This window comes from Suncus etruscus, chromosome 9 (genome assembly GCF_024139225.1).
Source record: "Suncus etruscus isolate mSunEtr1 chromosome 9, mSunEtr1.pri.cur, whole genome shotgun sequence".
Lineage (NCBI taxonomy): Eukaryota > Metazoa > Chordata > Mammalia > Eulipotyphla > Soricidae > Suncus > Suncus etruscus.
The window spans coordinates 23846603-23870277 of NC_064856.1; the positions used below are offsets into that span (position 1 = coordinate 23846603).

Consider the following 23675-nt stretch of genomic DNA (forward strand, 5'->3'; position numbering starts at 1 on the left):
AGACATCCATACTTTCTAGTACTAATTACTATTTTTCCTCTCTACAACTTCAGACATCTACAAAACAGACCCTCTCATTTAGTCCATAAAATGTCAGTTCAAGCCTGTGATTGTGATATAAGGTTATTCAGGGGACCAACATAATAATAATAAAAAAAAAACCCTGAAATCTCTTATGTAGATAGTATGGTCACTCCAGGTTAGGATTTTAGAAGTCAATAGTCAGTGACTGAGAAGATAGCAAAAATAGAGTAGATCCAATACTTTCTATATTGGAGGTTTCAATTTCAAGTCTTACCATATCACAGCCCCTATAGCATCACTGAATATAATTCTTATTTTCCTGAGAACTGAATGGGAGCTCAAAGAAGGCTTTGGCTCACAAGCATGCTATAGTGGCTACTATCCATGTACACACCAAAGGAACCAACGGTCTTACTGGGGATGGAAATCTAACATATATATATATATATATATATATATATATATATATCAGCAGGGAGCTGGTGGAGAGGAAAGCAACCATACCAAAGAGGCAGCTTCATGGATGGTAAAATCTACCACTGAATCAAAATGTGCCTGCCCAGAGATTTTGGTGGTAACAGTCAACCAAAATGAGAATCTTATCTTGTTTCCTCACTCTGGAAGAGGGGTTTATTAAGATAGCAGAGTTCCCCAGAGACATTTAACAAACCAAACTGTTTTAGGATACCTGTAGAGGAAAATGTCTAGAAATTAAGAGTGGGTTACCTTTCCCTGCAATGGTAAATCAATAAAAGACCTTTCTATGAAGAACATGTTTTTAATAATACAAAGGAAACCCAAACTGTAATAAATAAATAAATAAAATATTGGAAGTCATAATGTACATGGGGCATATATTTTAGAATAAGTGGTATGAATACATTCAAATTGTGAGATAAAAATAATAAAAGTGTGCTCACTTTGGCAGCACCTATATTAAAATTAGAAAAATGACAAAAATGAGGCTGATGAGAAATTACAGAGAGTAGGGCACTTGTCTTGCATTTGGTCAACCTGAGTTTGATTCCCAGCACCCAGTATAGTCTCCTGAGCCCCATCGGATGTAATTCCTGAGCACTGAGACAGAAGTAAACTCTAAACACCACCAGGAGTGGACCAAAAACCAAAAGAAAAAGTCAGAAAATATTTATTTTGATAATAAATATAATGTGTTAAAATAAAGGAAAAAGCATGCCTGGAAGATAGTATGGAGGTTAATATGTGCCTTTATGAGTTATACCCTGGTTTGGTTCCTGACAACATATACCTTCTGAGCACTGGTTAATTGTACCTCAGAGGCCTCTAAGCTACAGGATGACCCAGTTGTCTATCACTGCAGTAGCACAGCCTCACTTTCACATTGAACCTCCAGTCCAGTTAGTTGTCAGCAACTTGCTGAGAGAACTCTGGGTTTCCTAAGTACCATTTGGATGTCCTCTCACTATGGGAAAAAAAAAGAAAGAAACGATCTCAGACTTTCTAAATAAAGTGTAATTGCATGTTAGACAATAAGCACCTAAACCAGAATGATTCAGGATCCTTCAAAATAACAAACACATAATAGAAAAAAATACAAATAAACAGAAAATAATTGCTGCAAAAAATTTAACAAAAAGAAAAAGGAAAAAGAAAGATTCAGTGGACAGATATATATATATATATCTTAATATATAATCGAGACTTAACGTTTGATAGACTTAAGAGTCAATAGATTTAAGATTTAAATCTCTTAAATCTATTGGAAAAATACTAATTGAAAATACTCTGAAACTGACTTAGACTTTAAAAGAAAAAATTTGATACATTCTACACTTTGTATAGGTACAAAGTCTGTATAGAATATAATAACAATGTATTAATAGATGTTATTAATAATACTAGAAGATAAACTTTTCATTCAAATGTGCAGGAATTATTTTGAATATTTATAATACACATACATTAGGCTACACTTCAGTAACAAACAAAGAAGAAACTCTATAGGTGTGGATCTATATATTTCATTTCTTTTCTTTTCTTTTCTTTTTTTTTTTTTTGATTTTGGGGCCACTCTTGGTAATGCTCAGGGTTTACTCCTGACTCTGTGCTCAGAAATCGCTCCTGGCTCAGGGGACCCTATAGGATGCCCAGGGATTGAACCATGGTCTGTCCTAGGTCAGCCGCATTACCTTTGTGCCACCACTCGGGCCCCATGGATCTATACATTTCTAATCAAACTAAAATAAAAAAAATAATGGCAGAACTTAAAAATCAATATATTAAAAGTTATAAAATCTTTCTTAATCATTATAATGTTAAAGCAAGATTTTTTAGGTACAAACTGTGAAAAAAAAAAGCAAATAGTCAAATAAACTGTGAATAACATTTGTAATTTATGTGCCAGCCAAATGATAAATTCCCATTTGGGGGGCTTATAGAATTCTTGAGATATGCAAAATAAATTCTCCCAAGATAAAAATTGTCAAGTGATTTCTATAGATGATTTATAAAAGATTAGGTAATGGTAATAACTAATGAATTAAATATTTTTAATGATCAAGGAGATGGTAATGAAAATTATCTTTAGTTTTCCCAATATTCCAAGTTTTCCATATAAAAATGAACTTTTGAGTCTGGAAAGATAGCACAGCTGTAGGGCGTTTACCTTACATACAGCCAATCCAGGATAGATGGTTGTTCGAATCCCAGCATATCATATGGGCCCCTGTACCTGCCAGGAGTGATTTCTGAGTGCAGATCCAGGAGCAACTCCTGAGCACTGCCGGGTGTGACCCACCCCCCAAAAGAAAGAATTATTATAGATTTAACCAAAAAAATAGGTATTTGGGGCTAGAGAGATAGTACAATGGGCATAAAATTTAACATTCATGGAGCCAATTTGGGTTCAATCCTAGCACCAAGATAGTCCCCAACCATTGCCAAGACAGATCCCTGAGGGAAGAACCAGTAGGAATCCTTGAGCACTCCCATATGTGCTTCCCTCCAAAAGTGAAGTGTTTTAAGATACATTGTTTTTTGTAAGCTTTTCATGTCACTTCATTATCACTCTATGTACTGTACAATTAGCTCCTCTAACACCTATCCCCTCATATTTCAATTACTTATTCATGATTAATCATTCATTATGCTCTGAACTTACTGAGAATAAAAAGTGTCATTCTTCATAAATCCATCCATACATACATACATACTTTCATTCATTCACCATCTATTTACAGAAACCCTTCCTTTGTACCAAACACTGGGATATGTGCTGGGGCCAAATTAGTGAATAAAGGTACTTGTTCATTAAAGTACTAGCCCTGCTAAACATCACAGTCTAGTAAACAGAAATAAAAATTCAACAAACCATGTGTAAAATTAAACTTGCTTTGTAATTGGTACAAAGGAGCAAAACAATGTGATTCAAAGTAACTAAGAGAGATGATCCAGTTTACTTAGAGGAGGGAGGAATGATAATTGAGGGGTGATAATTAAGATGGGGAAGTGTAGGGAGCCAGATTCTCCCTCACAGTCTTGGCATAAGCACAGCCATCTTATAGCAAACTGCCATTTTCTAACAGGCCTGTCCTTTAATTGAGCTATACATTGAACGTGCCAACTGGCCATGAGTTGACACAGATCAAAAGAACCATAAGGTCATACTCTTCTGGCTCAGGAAACTCAGATCTATAGATAGAGCATTTGGTGTGATAATAGATGTTGCTCAGGAAACTTGCATTAAATTAACAGGCACATGCCAAATCTTTTGAACTGCATGATGACAAATGCATGCTTGACAAATGTTTGCATTGTCCCCTCCTCCCTTTGTGTAAAAACTATATAAGTCATGGCATTTCAAAAATAAATTGACGCCATAATCAGAATCCTTGGTGGTCCCCTTTTTCCTACCCATTTCCTTTTCAGGTGCAGACCCTTTCCATGACCACGAATAAACGGAAGCTGCTGGCCAGCACAGGGAAGTGACCTGATCTAACATCTCAGCCTGACTGGCACCTGAGTAAGAATGAAGCAAATGGATCTATATATCTATAGTTGTCTGTTATTACAATCCCATCAAAAGCAAGGATGGCTTTCCTGACAGTGGTGGCTACAAAAAATAAACATGCTGATGAACTGGAAGATATTTTGAAAGCAGATGTGAAAAGAACTGCCATAGATCAAGACAGGAACAGAGAAGGAAAGAAGATTTAATAAAGTCTTTTTGATTTAGGAATTGAGCTTCTATGACTCTGTTATTATTTGCTGACATAGAAGATGATGAATATATGTGCAGTAGAACATGGGGGAAATTACCTCAAAATTGCCTCTAGCCCATGTTAAACTGAGATATCAATTAAACATATTAATAATATAATGAATGAGATGCTAGTACTAGTGAGAGCTGGTTCTGGAGCTCAGGTGACTTAGGATCAGAGGTAGCTTCAGCATCTAGCTGTCAGGAAGAACTAGAGAACTCAATGACATTACCTTGAAAAATAGAGTAGATAGTTCAGGGAAGAAGGTTAGGGGTCAGGGGCAAGTGCAAAAATCCCAGTTGAGAAAAGATATGGATGGTAGAAATTGGAATGTGACTGGAAAAAAAAAGTAGTAAAGGAAGCAGCATAAAAGACAAGGGGTTAAAGGATCAATGGAACATGATTCTGGAGGGAGCAGGAGTAAATTGGGGTCAGGATGCCAATGGAGGGATTGATATTAACCTGCAGGGGAAACTCACCAACACAGGCCGAATGATAATACAAATAGAGAAATACAGGCACAGCAAAAAACATTGACAACATCGACCTTTCATTACAAAGTCATGATCTAGCCTATTAGCCTAAGAGGTGGGACTGACTGAATAATCATGGATCTAAAAGGAAACACAAGGTGGATCAAGGATGACACCCTGGTTTCCAATACAGAGCTATGCCCATTTCCAGACCTTGATGAAAAGCAGCCTCTACTCTCATTTAATAAAAACACCTGGTCAATCAGAATTCTTTTTTTCTAGTTAATGAAAATTTAACATAAATAATTTCTAGAACTTTGGCTACTTCTCCTATCATTATCCAATAATATCTACCTATATCTATCCAATATCTATTCTGTATTATAATTGGGCTATTTATATTCCACAAATGAGTATAAACTAGTGGCAGGAGAATGGGTGCTCGATAATGAAACATACATTTGTTCACTTTTTTTCTCATCTGTCTTTTGCAGCAATAAGAATTCTAAAATAAGATAGGGAACATTTATTCTTCAGAATTCCTCTTGGGATGTTTTTTAGAAAGTGATGGAATTGGTGTCTTTGAGCTTCTCAACTACACGAGGGTAACATTCTGAAAGAAATAGGGGAAAGAATATTCTGGCTTTTCATTAAGTGAGCCAGTCATAATAATAATAGTAACACAGATCAATGTCTCACTGCATATCTTGTAAGAAATTAATTTTTTAAGGTTTATTGATTGAGATTCTGTGGTTTACAGTAAGGTTACTATTGTAAACCACAGAATATCAATCAATACAAACATTTTAATAAAATTTAAAAACATAAGACACATGCAGTGAAATGGTCATCAGTGTAAGTATTATTATTGCTTTTACTTTGGAGAGTGACATGGGAGACATAAATAAGTAGAAAGAAAAGGCATTACATCTGGAGAGTAGAAGACAGAAATGGCCTTCCTGTGTGATTATACCCAAGGAATATCCATCCCAACATTCCATTTATGTCCCAACACCCAACTTATGCTTTTATGTAGGAGATGATAGTAAAAACTGGTATAGACTACACTTTGGGTCCATGGATAGAGGTAGATGCAAAGGAAGAAGAATCATATAAGATTGAAAGAACTAAGGAAACTGGAAGAGGTGGTAAGGAGAGTGTAAAGGAGACCAGACAATCACAGACAATTCTGACCAATGCTCTAGACTCAGATTTAGAATCAGAGTGCACCATCTGCTTACCCAAAGGGCAAGTCATGGATGAAGCTGCACATCAACCATCTCCAACACAGAACTGGTGAACACTTCCTCTGCAACTTGCCCTCTTCCAGATGGCTCAGAGTAGCACAGGAGCCAGGAAAAGGCTGTATTGGGTATGCCTCTCAAGAATTAGATTCATGTAAGTTTCTGGGAGTCAGAGCCACAACTGTCTACATGGCTAGTGCATGGGAGTCTGTGGTATTGAGCATTATTAAAAGTGAGAGGTGGCAGAGAAAGGACATAGGCCAGAGGCTTGCTGATCACATCTGGATCTGGACACAAAGGTGTATAAAGACACTGACATCATGAGAAAGGGAAAGAAAGTCTGTGATTCATGGCTCCAGACACCTGACTCATAGTCACTGCCACTCAGGCCTTCATCCATATGCGAAACCAACAGTTCAGCCTGCGGAAGACAAGACCAGAACGTTGGAGAGGCATGTTCAAAGGTGTTGGGTTACTGATCCTACCCTAATCAATTATTGAGTCCTACTCTAGGATGTGACCTGGTAATAGTATATTGGATTATTTCTTACTTGGCATTCTGCTCCCACCCTAGGGTGTTACCTGATTCTGGTGTATAAAAGCAAACGTCTGTGGAAAGCTGGAGCTTTTTCTGGGGCTGATACTGGGGCTTTTGCTTCAGCCTTATCCATTGAATAAAGCTTATATCTCCTGAAGCCTGACTGCCTGTGAGTTTTCTCCCTGCCGCTATCAACTCAGAACTGCCTGCTAAACAAGTGGCAGACACGTGGACCGAGCTGGAGGAAAAAGACCTCGTCCTCCACCCCATCATCATCCAACTCCATCAAGGGCTGACTTGCAACACAAAGGGTGGCTGGAATATGCCTCTAAAAAATTTCGGATGTCAGGGCCACTCTATGAAGGAGCATAAATTTGGTAGAGTCACTCTTTTTTTCACAGAGAAATCTTTTCACCCCATATTTTTAAATACCCCCAGGTCTACACTGCAAAAAAGACCATTGGAGTGGGCATTGGGTACTACAAATCAATGCTGGGACTTACGATCTGGATCCCTGAAAAGGAAGTACTAGGAAGTCATTCTGGCTAAGTAGATTTTGCCACTTAGCCAGAATGTGGAGTGCTACTGTATGGAATAGGATTGGGAGAATCAAGAGGCAGCACGGTAGCATTGCCAGAGGTGCTCAGATAATAGGAATGTATGGTAGGTATCCTGAATCTCAGACAGATGCAAAAAAAATATAGTTCTCTTGAAGACAGTGCAGTGCTGAATTAGTCTGGTCTGGTTCAGAAAAAAAATCGATAAGGGAGCTGCTTAGCAGCTCTGACAAGGTTCCGTAAAAGCAAAGTCCTGGGAAGATTTTTTTTAGGAGAACTAAAAAAAACTCTTAACAGGAGAACTCCTAACAAGAGAATTAATAGAAGAACTCTTAGATATCCCTAGTACCATTTTACCAAATGAGGGTCAAAATAACCCCAGGATCCAGCCAACAGCCTGTACACAGATTATCACAGTAGCCAAATGGTTTCCCTCAAAGTGGGACATAAAGCTAGAAGCTAGAGGACTCAGCAGGCTTCTGGGGGTCACAACTTATCAAGAAGATTTCTGATATTTTTAGCCACACTTGATGGTGCTCAGTGGTTACTCCTGGCTATGTGCTCAGAAATTACTCTGCAGGCTTGGGAGACCATATGGGATTATAGAGATAGAACCTAGGTCAACCATATGGAGGACAAGTGCCCTACCCACTGTACTATCACTCTGGCACCAAGATTCCTAATTCTTGAAGAGTGGGAGCAATAGCAAAGTAAGTGCGGTGTCTGCCATGGGTTGCAAGGTAACCCATGTCCCTGAGTCCTACCAGAAGTAATCGCTTAGTGCAAAGTTATAAATAAGTCCTGAGCATTTCTGGGTGTGACCCCCAAAACTAACACACACAGCAAAGAGAAAATTTCTAATTCTACAATGTAGGCATGGTGCTTCACCCTCTGTATTGAGAGTTTTGTACTAGAGTCTCTGGGTTCTGCTTCCCACTTGACAATGGTGTGCTGATGTTTTGCTCTACTTTGCAAATATCTGAGCTCAGTTTGATGATCTCCATATGGGGCAATGATCTATGGCTTGAAGGCCTTTCCTGGCCCACTACTTGCTCTGCACACCATTTATACAGCTGCATTCAGACCTTTCCATGCTATAGTTTCTCACATGATGTATCTAAAGGATTGAGCTCTGGATGCTGAACTGAAGGGTTGACCAGGCACTAGCCTTGCCACTTCAGATTCTAGAAAAATTATCTCTAAAAGACTAGATATACCTTTTTTTATATTTAAGACTTTTCAACATTGAGTAGGGGGATTAACTGAATAACCCCAAATGTCCAACCAGGTGTAAAATGCTATGAAACAAGATGATGATAATATAACTTTGAAACCTGCAAGACTTAAAATCTCATGTATTCTATGACTGCCTTAATAGTTTTGTTTTATATAGTGAAGTAAGAATGGTGCTTTCCTAGACTCCAGTCAGCCCAGGTTTGATCCCTAGTATGCCATTTGGGTTCCTGTGTTCTCCACAATGATCCCTGAACTAGGTCCTAAATAAAAGCCCTGAGCACTATCTGGCATGGCCCAAAAATCAACCAACAAAGCAAAACAAACAAAATATTTAGGGAACTAATAGGCAGATCTAGGCCTTTCAGGTGTCGGGTCACTCAATTCTTGACTGAACAGATCATTGGGGGACCTGGGCACTCCTGCTGTAGAAGCCACAATAATTTAAAGTAAAATAAAAACACTTATTTTAAAAAAGACAGCTATCCTTGGGACCAGAGTGAAAGCAAGCCACTGCTCTAAGGTGTTTGGCTTCCATATTGCCAACCCAGTACGAATCTGGGTTATCACATGTGATCCCCCAAGCTTGCCAGGAATAATTTCTTTTTTTTTTTCTTTTTTTTTTGGGTTTTTGGGCCACACCCGTTTGACGCTCAGGGGTTACTCCTGGCTATGTGCTCAGAAATCGCCCCTGGCTTGGGGGGACCATATGGGACGCCGGGGGATCGAACCGCGGTCCTTCCTTGGCTAGCGCTTGCAAGGCAGACACCTTACCTCCAGCGCCACCTACCCGGCCCCCCCAGGAATAATTTCTGAGTGCAGAGACAGGAATAACCCCTGAGCACCATTGGGTTTGGCTCAAAACAAAAAACAAAAACATAGCTATCAATTAGCCAGAACCCTGCCTATGAACCCAGCAGCAAATGGCCCCTGCCTTATATGTGTGGGCAGAGCTCACAGACCAAAGTGGCAAACCTGGCATTTTATCATGGTTCACAGAAGCATCAATCCACAGTGAGATGAGGAAAGAACAGTGATTAGGAGCACCACCCCACATTAGGGTATAATGTTCTCTCCCTACCTGGCATTCAAGATCCTCAAGACCAACTGAATGAGCCCTCTGGGATCAGCTCCCAGACCATTTCTAGACAGTCTGCCTTTAATTGACTTCAGATATAACTTGGCCCAAACTTCACACTCCTCCAAATCCATGGTATGACCATTCTAGAAAACTCAGATACTACTCTTTCTTCTTTGGTCATAATTTCTTTGTCCTCCAAAATTCACCCTGGATGTCACCTTCATAAAGAATATCCTTTATCCCCAAATATCTCTTTATTGGAGATTCTGCATTTCTATAGAAATTTGATTTTTCTTCTGTCAAAGAGAGATAACAGTACTCTCCTCATTGGGGATATTGTGAACAACTACTTTACAAAAAAGCATGTAATGTCTCTGTCACTTAGCAATCTCGGGAGCCTATGAAAATCCTCCTATATTAGAATTGCTTGTCATATCCACTTTATCTTCTTTGTCTTCCTTATCTTCCAGATCATGATCTCCAAGAAGCACAGCTATGCAGATTCACCCTTTCAGGGCCTGGCTCAGCAGAAAAGTTAAAAAACATAGATTGACTAAAGAGTGTGTAAATGTAGTCATTTTCTACATCTCAACTCTAATAAGCCAAGAATACAAGACCTATCTGTGATTTAAATAAGATGAATTATGGTAGATAGCATACCTGGTAGAAATGTGGCCAGAAGGTGCTGATGGCAAGCTCTGCCTTCACCCAGCCCTCAGTGACAACTCCAGACACATTCCAGACAGGGTTCCCCTGGGGCCCACCATTGACCTTCACGTAGACATTCAAGGCCCCAGGGCTGGACCTGTCCCGACTGGAGAAGTAGTAATGGAAGTCGATGCAGTGGGTATCGTTCTCCTTCAAGGTGGGCAGTAGAAGGTGGGCCTTCTGGCCTGAGGCCCTTCCAGAGCTGTTCACCATCATGAAGGAGCCTGGAGACCATGCATTGGGGCAGGAAAAAGAGAGAAAGAAAAATTCTTTGTGAAAAATTTGTTATAATCACATAATGGTCAAACTCCTGACCCTTGAAAAGGCTCCAGCCGACCTGAGGGAACTGTTTTACTCTTATTCTTCCCAAAGATCATTTCCTCTAGCTGGGAATCAAAACATTCCAGAAGGAGATTGGAACACTCAGGCAGGTATAACACAGGGAAGTGTTTCCACAGAGTGGCCAGCCCCTACGGGAGAAAACTTCCAACCTGCTCCTGAAGAAATTGAGGAGTAAAACTTCAGAAATAGAACTGATGGGAAAAAAGGAGAGAAAAAACTTTTTGAAAATTCAGGCTGTCTCAATGAATGAAACATTTGAGGTAGCATTCCCACCAACACTGTTCAGAGCCATGAATTCGCAAAACATGGGAATAACAGACTATTAAAGTGAACAAGAAAGTCAGATAAACATTATAAAAACTTTCATATTGCTTGATCATGTTATGTTACATGAACAGGAATATGTTCAGCTGGAATGGGAAGCTTAGGCCACAGGAGATGCAAGATGAAGGCAGGAGGGTCATGTCAGTTCGAGGAGCTGTGAAGACAGCAGAACCCCTGTAGCATGACTTTGCTCTCCCAGAAACAAAGGGATCCCTCATCACTGCAGAAGGTGAACAGATCCCATCAATATCTAAGGAACATATCAAGAACAAAGGCAATAGATGGTTATTTTTATTTATTTGTATATTTTTCTTGGGACACACCCAGTGATGCTCAGGGGTTACTCCTGGCTATGCGCTCAGAAATCACTCCTGGCTTATAGGACCATATGGGATGCTGGGGGATCAAACCATGATTTGTCCTGGGTCAGCTACATGCAAGGCAAACACCTTACTACTGAGCCATCACTCCAGCTATAAGGACAGTAGATGTTTAAGGAAATTTCACAATCAACTGGTTGTGAATCAATGAATGGATTAACTTTGTAAAAGTTTTATGAGTCTATCAAATTAACTTCATCACACGCACCATGGATAAACTCAGGTGATACTGGGAAGAACATTTCCATCTTTAAAAAAAAATCACTGTGGCTCTGAAATCCTATTTTCACCCCTAAAATCACCAATTTAAAATAAAACCCTATGACTACTAATCTTCACCAAAAATGAGCCACTTCAATAATGATGAGGAGTCTCATTATTTTACCTGAATATCAAAATGACTAACAGCTTCCAGCTAGTAAGTGCCACACAATTCATAGCTTGTTAGGGTTAGAGAGGGTACTAATCATCCACAATCTGTCAGTCATGGAAGTCATTTTTTAAAATAGAAGCAAGAAAAAGATGGAGCTGGAAACCTCTGCCTTATTGTTCACAAAGCAGGATTTAAGACAGTAACTAGAATTTGAAACCAAATTAAGCTTCTAGAACTTTCCTATCTGTGCCAGCATGCAGAACAACTGAATAATTGTGACCTTCTTCCTTCCAACTCCACTAAGAGGGGTCAGGGAAATAGTGCAGTGGGTAAGGTACTTGCTCTGCATACAGCTGACCTGCATATAATCCTCCACACCACATACAATTCCCTGAGCACTGCCAGGAGTGATCTCTGAGACAGAGCTAAGAGTTAGCTCTGAGGACTACTATGGCCCTAAAAACAAGTCAACTCCATCAAGAGTTCAAAAGTCAGAGCTGTCCTCAAAGAAAAACTATTTAAAATCACTGGTTGTTGGTGATGGGTAGGTTTGAAGATTTTTTTTTTACTCCTCAGAAATAGCCCCTGGCAGGCTCAAGGGACCATATGGGATGCCGGGAATTGAACTGGAGTCCATCCTGGGTTGGCTGCTTGCAAGGCATACACCCTACTGCTGTGCTATCTCTCCGACCCAAGTTTGAAGAATTTAATCCAACATTAGCCAACATGAATCAAGGTGTCAAAGACAGAATAACATGATTCAAGGACTTTGGGACTTTCTGAGTCATAAAATTCACTCATATCCTAAAATCCAAGCCAATGAAAGTGGGAAAAGTTGAGTTTAATTAATCCCCATATTCCAGACAGGTTTGAGTGTTCAACTGTATGGCCTGGCAGTACCAAGGACAAATGAGAGCTGTTCTCTGTTACATTAACTCCAATGATCACAACATTCCATTTTGATACAGCAAAAAAGAAGCCAACACAAAAGAATCTGAGGTCTAGAGAGAAAACAGAGCCAGTGTTCAAGGCCACATATATCCACTGACCAGTGTCCCATGGAAACCACAAAAGTTTCTCTGGAAGAGCTGAGAGGTGATGCACAAGCCCCATTATAGGTGGGATACACATGCCATCAGGGATAGGGTACAAAATGCAGCTTGAGAAGTGATCTCTGGCTTTCCTTTGATTCCCTTGTTGACATATGGAAATTTCTAATCCACCATGTCCATTCACATAGACCATATCTGAGATAAACTGGAGGCTACCCTTCACCAGCTCAGGGGTCCATACCTTTGCATTCTAGTCCCTACCTTCAGTGATGAGGAAGCTCATTGAAGAGGTAGAGACAAATAATCTCCATCCACTCCTCTGAGTTCAAGGAAGCTCGCCATTTTTCTGCCTCTTACCATCTCACTGCCATCTTTCTGTTCTACAGTAACTATTGAGGGGTGATGCTGCCAATATCCTGAAGACTGAACCATGCAATCTTTTGGCCCACTACCAACTTGCCAAGTAGCAAAGACAGTGGTTAATAAACAGACCAGGTCTATTTGTCCTGATCTGAACCATATAACTTGATGATTCCCCAGCCTCCTTTTACAGTGTGATGGGTCAGGCAGCTCGAATCTAGTTAATGAGGCCTGAATAGAACATATGCTATTTCCAGGCTTTACCCTGGAGACCATGTCCTTTCCCAGCACTCACAGCACCCTTCCCCATTGTCTGTTCTCTTACAGTGTGATACTTGACCAAGCAGTCTCACACCACTTGGGAGGTGTGTATATTTATCAAGATCCCAAGTCACCTGCTTGTGTAGCAAGAAACAGTCTCTGCCTCATTGTCTCTCTCATCAACAGCCATAAACATGAAATTTCAAGAGGCTCAGTGATAGCTGTGCCACACACAAAAAAGATGCCTGTTCCTTGAATGACCGTGACCTTTAGGAAAGCCACCCATTTTTCAAGATCACTATTTGGCTTATAAGGAAAGAAAGAACAAACGATTGTGAAATTGTCGAGTTCATGTTTGTAGCCTGTAGTATCCTTGATTAGCCTCCCAAAGAAGCCCTTCTTAGTATAAGTGCTTTTCTTTTTTTCAAGGTAAAAGATGAGAAACAGTAACTACTTAGTCTACAGCTATTATTAAGAGCATATTCTTGGGAAAACGAAGAAGCAGAAAGATGAGAAGAAAAAGAATGACCTTTGAAAAAGAATCTCTGTGAAGTAAGGAGATACTTCAAACTTCTTGTGATCATCTTTGTCTGAGAAAGGCCAGAGAGGATTATATTATGAAGACATACTCTATTCTCCTCCTACCCAGACCCTGAACATTGATCTGTGTGATGAAATGCAAGCTCTGGCCTTTCCACTAAATAGAAAATTAGGTGTTTGGGTACAAGTCTCAGCTGAACAAAATAACACAAGTGATGGGTACAGTGTTGGAATTATGTCCTTAAGAAATTATTTATTAATTGCACTATAACCCCCAAAACAAGTAATTTAAAAAGAGAAAAATATAAATGAAAGTAATGGGAAGTCCAGAATTCTGTAGCCAATGGAGGGATGAGTTCAGAATGACCTTAACAAAAGAAAAAAACAAGAGTCATTGCTTTGCATTTTGCTAAGGTTACCCCAAGAAAGTTTACTTAGGTCTTTGCAGAAGATCAAATTTATCCAGTAACTTTAACAGATATGAAATATGATATAAAAACAAAGGCCCCCAGGTATGTGTCCTATGTATATATGTGTATATGTGTGTATGGTTATTTCAAATTCTGTAAAATCCTAAAGACATGGCTCATGGTAGAAGGCATGCCTTTCACAAATAAGGCCTTAGATTCAACTACCAGAAGTGTACAAATTAAAAATTTAAATAAAAATAAACTAGACTAAATAAATGGAAGCAATATTAGAATAAAGACTGAGCACTCCACCAATCCTACCTTCAGGAGGCTAGGAGATAAGGCAGAAGGGTATCAAGGGTTAAGATCTAACTCACCTCAGTCTTAGGGCATAGGTAGATTTAAGCAATGCTGCTTTGGAGTCCAAGGAACAGGAGGTAAGAGAGTGCCCTCCAGTGATGCCAGCACTAGTAGTTGGCACATCTGGCAAGGTGAAAGGGGAGGGGACTGATCAGGGCCAGCTGCACAGCAACAGCTACAGTAAGAGGACCCTGTCCATGGCCACCGGTATAGTAACTGCCCCCAACCTTTAATACAGGATCCCCAAGGCCCTGAATATCCCTGAGGTGCCCCCTTCTTGAAGACTCCATAGTGCCAGGCCCCTTCTCCCTAGGCATGGGGCCCTCCAGTATGGTATTCCAGAAATAGGCTAGGCCTCAGAAGGGTCTCTGCTTAGGAACACATTACATTTGCAGCCCTATAGTCAGTGTAGGACAGTGAATCTCCTCATTGTTAATGGCACTGGGCCAAGTCCTTTTCTCTTGATGCTCCAATATCCCCAAACAGATTGGGATAGCATAGATGAATGGAGGCAGATAGATACTGGGCAAATCTCTGTGGGGATGGGTGTAGCAAGTCAACCCCTGAAGAGGTTGACTGATGGTGGGATGGAGGATGAGGCCTTTTTCTTCCAGCTCGGAGCACGCGTCTGCCACCCTGTCTAGCCCATGGTTCTGAGGTGAAACGGTGGGTAAAGAGCTCGCAGACAGTCAGGCTCATGGAAATATTCGCTTTATTCGGTGGACAAAACTGAAGTCCCAAGACTCAGCTTCAGTTCCAGCCAAAAAACCCTGGCCTTCCACAGACCCTTGTTTTTATTCCCCAGAATCAGGTACCACCCAATGGTGGGATCAGATACCAACCAATGGTGGAAGCAGAATCAGGTACTACCCTAGGGTGGGGGCAGAATGCCAGGTCACATCCTAGGGTAGGGCACAATCACCAATCAGGTTATGGTGAGTAACATAGTAATCCCCTAAAATATTTACATACGCAACAGATGGGGAATTCTAGCTGCCTTCCACACATCAGAATATGGGAACCTGTTCTCTTTTCCAAGTGGTACTCCCTCCAGGAATACAGAGTGATTTAAGTGAGTATTTCCAATGCAGGGTACTGCATCTGCATGGAGAAGCAGTAAGTGACAGCACCCAGCATGGCAAGTAGAGACACTCCGTGTCCAGTTGCCTATCATCCCTCTTCCAACCAGTCCCCATCACAATAAGGATCTGGAAGCATTCTTAAAAAATTAAGGAGGCATTATCACTGTGTGTCTGGGAGCAAAAGCATCAGCAGCTCAATATGGACCTCTCCGATCAACAGGTTGGCCTAATTAATCTCATCCTGAAGCTCTCTGTTTCCTGGAGATCAAACATAAGATGGTCAATAGGCCAAGATCAGTCAAAAACAAGAATGAGGGGCCAGAAAGATAGCACAGCAGAAGGGCGTTTGCCTTGCACACAGCCATTCCAGGATGGACGGTGGTCCAAATCCCGGCATCCCATATGGTCCCCCATGACTGTCAGGAGCGATTTGTCCTGAGCATAGAGCCAGGAGTAACCCCTGAGCACCACTGTGTGTGACCCCAAAACAAAACAAACAAAACAAAAACAAGAATAAGAAAGAATGCAGATCAGAGCAATAGTACAATGGGAAGATTGCTTGACTTGAATGTGGCTGACCTGGGTTCAATGCTTAGTTCCCATAAGCTACAAGTAATCCCTGAGCTCAAAACCTGGAGTAAGCCCTGAGTACCACACGGTACAGTTTCAAAACTAAAGCAAAAACAAAAAAGAAAGAATAACAGTAAATACATTCTTTCTTCATCCTTCCCTCCTGCCCGCCACCCCCAATTCACTAACATCCTAAGAAACATAAAACTGCATTAGTTTCCTCATAGTTATTAAACATCGCATCGAAAATGGTAGAATTAAACAAGGAAGTAGTCTCCGGCTGGTCATAAATTTTGCATTTTTCCCCTTCGTGCATAATAATACCTCAATAAGCACCTCGGTATTGATGTGTCTGCAACACACATCCCCTTCTTGGAGGCAAAATGCTTCTCCATAGCAGATGGCAGCTATTGTGTTTACACATGAGCACCTCAGGATCGCATTTCCTCACGTCGGCAGTAAAAAGAAAGCCCTAATTGAGTTTTTAATGGCTTTGCACATTGTTCATTAAGATTACATGAGTGTGTTCAGCGGCTGGCAGCTGAGGGCCCAGGGCTCGGAGTGCTCAGAGCCATCCCTGCAGGCAGGTGGTCCCACCAGTTTCCAATGCCAGTGTGCCCAGGAGAAGGCAGAGGATGGTGGCAGGGCCACCTGCTGCCCAAAGCCAAAGCAGCTGTGATGGCAGGAACATCCCTGGGTTTTCTGGCAGGAAAGCTGGTTTCCATCCCACTTCCACTCCTGAGTTGTGCAGCTCTGAGCCAGTCCCTGTTCTGAGTAAACCCCCCTGGGCCTCAATGTCCTCAGCTTCAGAATGGGATCACGAGTAAACACAGCACTACAAAGTTTTTCCTGGGTTCCCTGGATGCTAGGCAGAAGGCTAGATTTGACTCAGTGAACATTCACTTCATAGCAAATGGCCAGCAGCAGATAACCCTGGGCCCAATGTGATTTATTGCATAGCATGATTGTTTGCTGAAAGCTTAGGCGTTACTCTAAACATCTGCTAGTAATCCTCTGAGGGACTGTCATTTCTCCCTGCTTTTTAAAAAAATATTTTTGAGGGGGTCTACTTAGCTGTACTCAGAGTTTTCTCCTGGCTCTGTGCTCTGAGACTTGGGAGACTGTCTGAGGTGCTTAGGGATCAAACTGGTGATAGTAGCAGGCCAGAAAACTGTCTAAGCCTCTCTATTACCTTCTGTCCCTTCCCTCTACTTTTCTGTTGTTTATTAACTTTTATTTCCCTCCCTTCCCTTTGTGTTTAATGCCATGGTAATGATGAGAAGGGGTCACTTACAAAACAGACTGTGGTGTTCACACATTTCAGTTGTGGTGGCCACCAAAGGCCAAATGTCTGGCTGTGATGGTTACACACTGTCAGGCAGTTTCTACTCATTTGGGTGTGGGGTTCACACACAAGCTCATCAGTACTCACACATCTTGGCAGTGATGACAGAAAATCCTTTAGTGATGATACTTACCAGAGATTACACCCCTATCTGTAGTGGTGGTTACATATACCTGGCTGTGTGTGCTGAGGAAACACACAAGTGGCTTGTGACACCAAGGATCACAGATAACAGAGCTGCCGGAAACTGCTCAACACACAAAGGATTGCTGGTCCTGAACTTTAAACTTGGATTATAAACAAGATAAACCATTTAGCTACTCCTCTAAGCCTCACTAGCCCTATTTAAAAGCAAAGAACACCAAGAAAGAGAGAAGTAAACATTTACATGCAGGCATACTGGTGGGGCCAAAGAGATAGCACAGTGAGTAAGGCACTTGCTTGCATGTGGCTGACCTGTGTTCAATCCTAAGCACTCCATATGATTCTCTGAATGCTGTCAGAAGTACTCCCCGAGCACACAGTCACTAGTAAACTCTGAGCACTAGTCTCTTGAGCACTTCCAGGAGTGATCCCTGAGCCAGGTGTGACTCCCACCCCCCAAAACAGAACTGCAGTCTCTAATCCATTAGTTCATAAATAGCAACATGAGTCTATTTAATTTAGCTACAATAAAATAAGTTAAATATTTCTTTTATTTGACAAGCTAACCATACCATACTCAGAAGTATGCTTGGCTACAGGCTGACTGGAAGTGTAATACACATTTCCACTGTCATAGAAAGTTCTTTTACAGAGTGTTGGTATAGAACTGTGAGATTAGTTATCCAAGCATTGTAGATGATATCCAGGTAAGACACAAGCTCTTAATTAAGGCAGACAAATCATTCTATAAATGCTAGTAGGTGTGTGTATGGGGCTGGAGATGAATCCAACTTTATGAAACCCAGAGAAAATTGAGACTCTGCTTTCCTGTCTTCTCAATGAGTTTCTACCAAGAATGATTCTGCACCTCCTCCTTGAGTTGCACAGCAACAGAAATGGTTCCCCAGAGAGCCATTTAGTAAGGGAAAATATCATGCATCACCTTTTGGAGACAGAAAGGTTTTAAACATTCCAAGTGCCAGCCTCTTCTTAGAAATGTGCTCATGCTGGGACACTCCTCCCCTTAGCTCTAAAACATGATCCAAAAATTATTGGCAAATTATTGGTCCTGAGATGCAAGGAGAAAGCCAGATAGCCTGGCAAAGATTTGATTCCAAGTTGTACCTCAGTAAGTTCTTTTGTCTTTCCCATGTGTCCCAAGATCTTCAAGATAGTAGGAAAATGACAATAGACTGTAGAAAACTTGAAGATTACACTAACAGGCAATGCAATCTGCAGCCCCATTCCTACTCCCTTAAAACTGACCAGTTATGAAGTTCTGGAGATGATTCCAGAACTTGACATGGCTCAGATCTTCTTCCTCTGCACTCTCATAGCCTCTGACTATCTAGCCTTTGACATTGGTGTCATGAGTTTTTTGTTTGAACATTTATTTCCTGGGCTTTTCTAATGACTGCCTTACCTGTCTAGCCATTCATTCTTTTATCATATTATACAAGTTCCTCTTTATGAAACACAAATTGATGAGGATGCATCCTAACCTCCCTTTAGTGCCCCCCCTTACCAGAAACTGTCTATTCCTATAAAACACAATATTTCCTTGGCATGTTTTGAGCCTCCACAAGCCAACTTCTACCTCTCTGCTTAATATATGAAGATTCTTTCCTAGTCTCCTCTATGAAAAAAACAAGATAATGGGCTCCCCAAGATGGCCATATTCTGAGATACAAAACCCACAAGAAGTTTCTGACATGTCAGAGAAATCCAGATTGCAGGTGGAATTGAAATGAGAAAATTATTCTGCAGCAGAGAGACAAAATGAGAGAGAAACTGGATGATATTATGCCTCTGGCTTTGGAGACAAAGAAAGGAGCCAAGGAATGCAGGTGGCCTCCAGAAAGTAGAAAAATGAAGAAACCAGTTTCTCCCCCTGAAACTACCAGAAAGAGCACAATACTTTCATTACCTTGATTTTAGTTAAGATAGGCCCACTTAGGACTTCTGACCATTAGGTCTATATGACTTAAAAATTGCTTGATATTTTAGTCATTGAAATCTCTAGTAACCCATTATAGTAGTAATAGCACACTAATACACACTTCATGCTTCCTTCTCCCACTTATGGATGTTTGCTTCAAGTGATCCTGAAATCCACTCTGGCTCAGTCCAGCAGAGTCCTTCACAAAACTGATAAAGCTCACTTTCTTCCAATGGTTCAGGTAATAATTTCTCTATATTACTTATCCTATACATATTTCTATTATACATATTTTGGATAAGGTTTAACTTAAAAGTCCATATGAATAAAAATTAGTTGTCTGGTTGCAATAAAAGGACAAGACACATACAATTATTAAAAGGTAGATGCACTATAAAGAAATATATGTTGAGAAAAAGCATAGAATTCTACCAGAAATATCAGAAAAACTAAACATCATTAAGCCAGTTATAAACATAATTTACCAATAGCCAGAGTAACAAACATATCATTCAATATTTTCCATACTCTAAAAATTATTTTCACATGTCAAAAAATAAATTGCTTCTTCTGTACTATGCCCAGAAATTGGGGGGTAGGTTTTAATTATACTTTAATGAATACATAATAACTATTTAAAACAAGAAAAATACTTCCTGAAGTTTCAAAGGAACTGATCATTGTGAATATTTTGGCAAAATTAGTTTGTGTGAGAAAGTAATAACTATTTCTGTAACCATTTATTCAGACCAATAAGTTTTGGGTTAAGCATTTCATATGCAAATTTGTTAAGGCAATTTTCCAGGAAACAGCTATCTGATAATCCATGTAGGTGTGAATAATGCTGTTTAAAAATGGAATTAAACCCAGGTGATTGGATTAGATGGTGTTGCTAAAAAGGAGATATATTTGTAGGTTTTCTTCTCCCTAGCCCAATATCTTGGCTTCTGGTTTTCATCTCTATTTTGAAGAAACAAATAAAAGGAAAGGAAGGGGGAAAAGGAGAGAAAACGCAGAAAAGGAGAAAGCATCAAGGGAAAGAGGAATATGGTACAGCAGTGGAAATGACATTCAGGCAAAGACAGGAAAATTCAGAGGGAAACATGATAAGAAAGAAAGCAGAAGTCAATGTAAACCATGAATCATCTCTTTTCCCAAAGGGAAATAGAATCTCAACTCACTTTCTCTCTTTAAACTTCACAGTTATCCTGGTATTTATTTATGTTTTGTCTTTGGTTCTTAAGAAGCAGTCATTTTTGTGTTCCTGCAAAAATGCCTTCTTCCCTCCTTAGCCATATATACATGTGGTTAATAAGAGTAAGCACATACTATTTGACTTACATATGTTCACTTCATTTTATCAACTTTAGGATGGAATAGGTATTATTATTTAACAAATGAGAAAACTGAAACCCAGAGAAGTTATATTACTATCCCAAGGCCACACAGCTAGAACAGAGACAATATTCAAATTCCGGACATTTTAACCATCATATGTCCCTTAGACTCCATGCCACAAGTAGGTGCACTGTGTTGAGTGGCAAGGAGTAATTGCACATTCCTTGGGGTCTCTTATCTTCCTCTTGGGAGCTGGTGCAGCTAGGAATAAGGGTAAAGAGTAGGAGGAAAGACAAAAATTAAATCAGTTGTCAAGATGCTGCCATATTAATAGTAAAGAGAACAACAGGGCTGTCGAGAACATTGTCAGACCCCAAATTGTTCTTGACATTCATTGGGCTGAGTCCTTTGCTTCTGCATCTCTAAATCTCTAAACTGAAATGACATGGAACTAAAATACATTTTTTTAACTCTCCAAACTCTTCACACATCCGCTGGCATGATAATATTTTGATTAGTTACATTTATGCTCCAATTACACTCACAGAATGTTCAATTGTGTCTTATATATAGCATGTTTGCTATGCTCCATGGAAAATACTAGATTATTACCTCATATATTTGCAATGGTAAAAGACACAAATGGAAATTTGGGAGTTGGTGGAGGGAGAGCGCAATGAGTTGACTAAGCCTGTTAAAACAGTGCTGTCTAGCCTTCACATCATTCAACTAGGTCAAGGCTATTATTTACCAAGCTTTCAGATGCCATTTGAGTCTGCTCTGTCCTCACCTGACACCTTTCTCTCCCCTATCTCAGACATGGGCCCTCTAAGAAGAAAGATCAACATTGGAGTTATATTTATGCCTTTATTCTATGTATACTGTGCCATAATTAAGTAAATAAATAATAAATATTTACATAATATATTATGTTATTTGATATATATAACATAGTAAATATTAAATAACATTATTGAACATAACATATAAATATATAAATAATATGTCATATCTTATTTAATAGATGTTATATTAAATATATAATAAAATAAATAATAATCCATAATAAATACATATATATAAGGTTAAATGCTGCCCAGAAGGCCTAGATCTGATATAGGATAAGGATTAATATTTTGGTTTTACATGTGTCTGTTCTAGGTTCAATTCTAGGGAGTCCAAACACCAGTAGGAGCAAAGAGATAGGAGTAGCTGCTGAGTAGCTGCTGAGTGTAGCCCAAATACCTAAAGGCAGAACTAGAAAAAACAGACCTGCTCTGAACTTGCAAAGTCAGCCTGCTCAATGCTGAGGGATGTGCTGGGTAGACGACACCACCTTGCTCTTGTTCCTGGAATAGCACTGGAACACTTTGAATGCCATAGTTTCACTTCCAACAGATTTTTTTCGACACTTATATCTGGCTTAAGATCTGTCTCAGCATAGTCAAGTCAATTCCATTGATTTGAGGGTCTGTCTTTATTACAATATCACACTGTTTTAATGATTACTGTTCTATATTACAGTTTGAAGTTGGAGAAAGTGATTTATTCCATCTCCTTTCTTCCAAGGATTGCTTTAATTATACATGGAGGTTTATTGCTCTATATGAATTTCAGAAGTGTTTGATATATTTCTTTGGAAAATGTCATGGGTGTCCTTTTAGATCTATACAATACTTTAGGAGTATTGCCATTTTAATGATGTTAATCCTCCAATCTATGGGTAGGGCAATTTTTTTTCATTTTCTTGTGTCCTTCTGTATTTCTTAAAGAATTGTCTTGTAGTTTTCACCTCTTTAGTTAATTTGATTCCATATTACTTTATTTTCTGAGGCATAATTATGAATGAACTTTTTGAATACTCTTCTCTTCCATTATTTGTATACAGATAAATCATGGACTTTTGTATATTAATTTTGTAGCCTGCCACTTTACTATACAAAACTACTGTTTCTAGAAGATTTTTGTAGTCTTTGGGATATTTCTAAATATAGTATCATGTTATGTAATTCACAAATAGTGAGAACAATACAAGTGCCTGAAAACAGATGAGTGGATAAAGAAACAATGGTATATCTATACAATGAAATAATACACAACAGGAAAAATTAAGTCATAAAATTTGTTATAGATAGTCATAGAGAGTATCATGCTGAGTGAAATGAGTCAAAGAGAGAGGGATAGACAGAAAATGATCACACTCTTCTGTAAGATATAAAAAAGATAGTATAAAAAAAGAACAGAGAAAATGTTTGGTCCATGATTGGAAGCTTGCCACAAGTGCAGGGAAGTATACTCAGGGTAGAGAAGGGACCACTGTAATTATCATATTTGGAATTGCTCACTCCTAACAAGACTGGTTGCTGAAAGAAGATAAAGTGATATGTATGATACCCCTTAGTAATAATACTGATAGCCACAGTGCCTAAAAGGAAAAATAGAAGAGAGAGCAAAAATGGGAGAAAACATTTAGAAAGAGAGAGAACAAAAATATCTGCCATAAAGCTGGAGTGGATGGGGGCCGGGTGGTGGTGCTAGAGGTAAGGTGCCTGCCTTGTCTGTGTTAGCCTTGGATGGACCGTGGTTCGATCCCTTGGTGTCCCATATGGTCCCCCAAGCCAGGAGCAACTTCTGAGCGCATAGCCAGGAGTAATTCCTGAGCGTTACCGGGTGTGGCCCCCAAAAAAACAAAACAAAACAAAACAAAAAAGCTGGAGTGGTGGTGCAAGCTGTTAGGCCTTGCACTTGCTAGCCATCGA

General features: G+C 39.8%; 1 protein-coding gene across 1 annotated transcript in view; it reads right to left on the minus strand.

Moving 5' to 3' along the window:
* The window catches only part of PTPRT (protein tyrosine phosphatase receptor type T), a 935630-nt gene that overhangs the window by 825653 nt on the left and 86302 nt on the right, over positions 1-23675 (minus strand). Inside the window, exon 2 of the mRNA XM_049779129.1 lies at positions 10049-10320. Coding sequence (XP_049635086.1) covers positions 10049-10320 — 272 coding nt within the window. The remainder of the gene's footprint in view (positions 1-10048; positions 10321-23675) is intronic.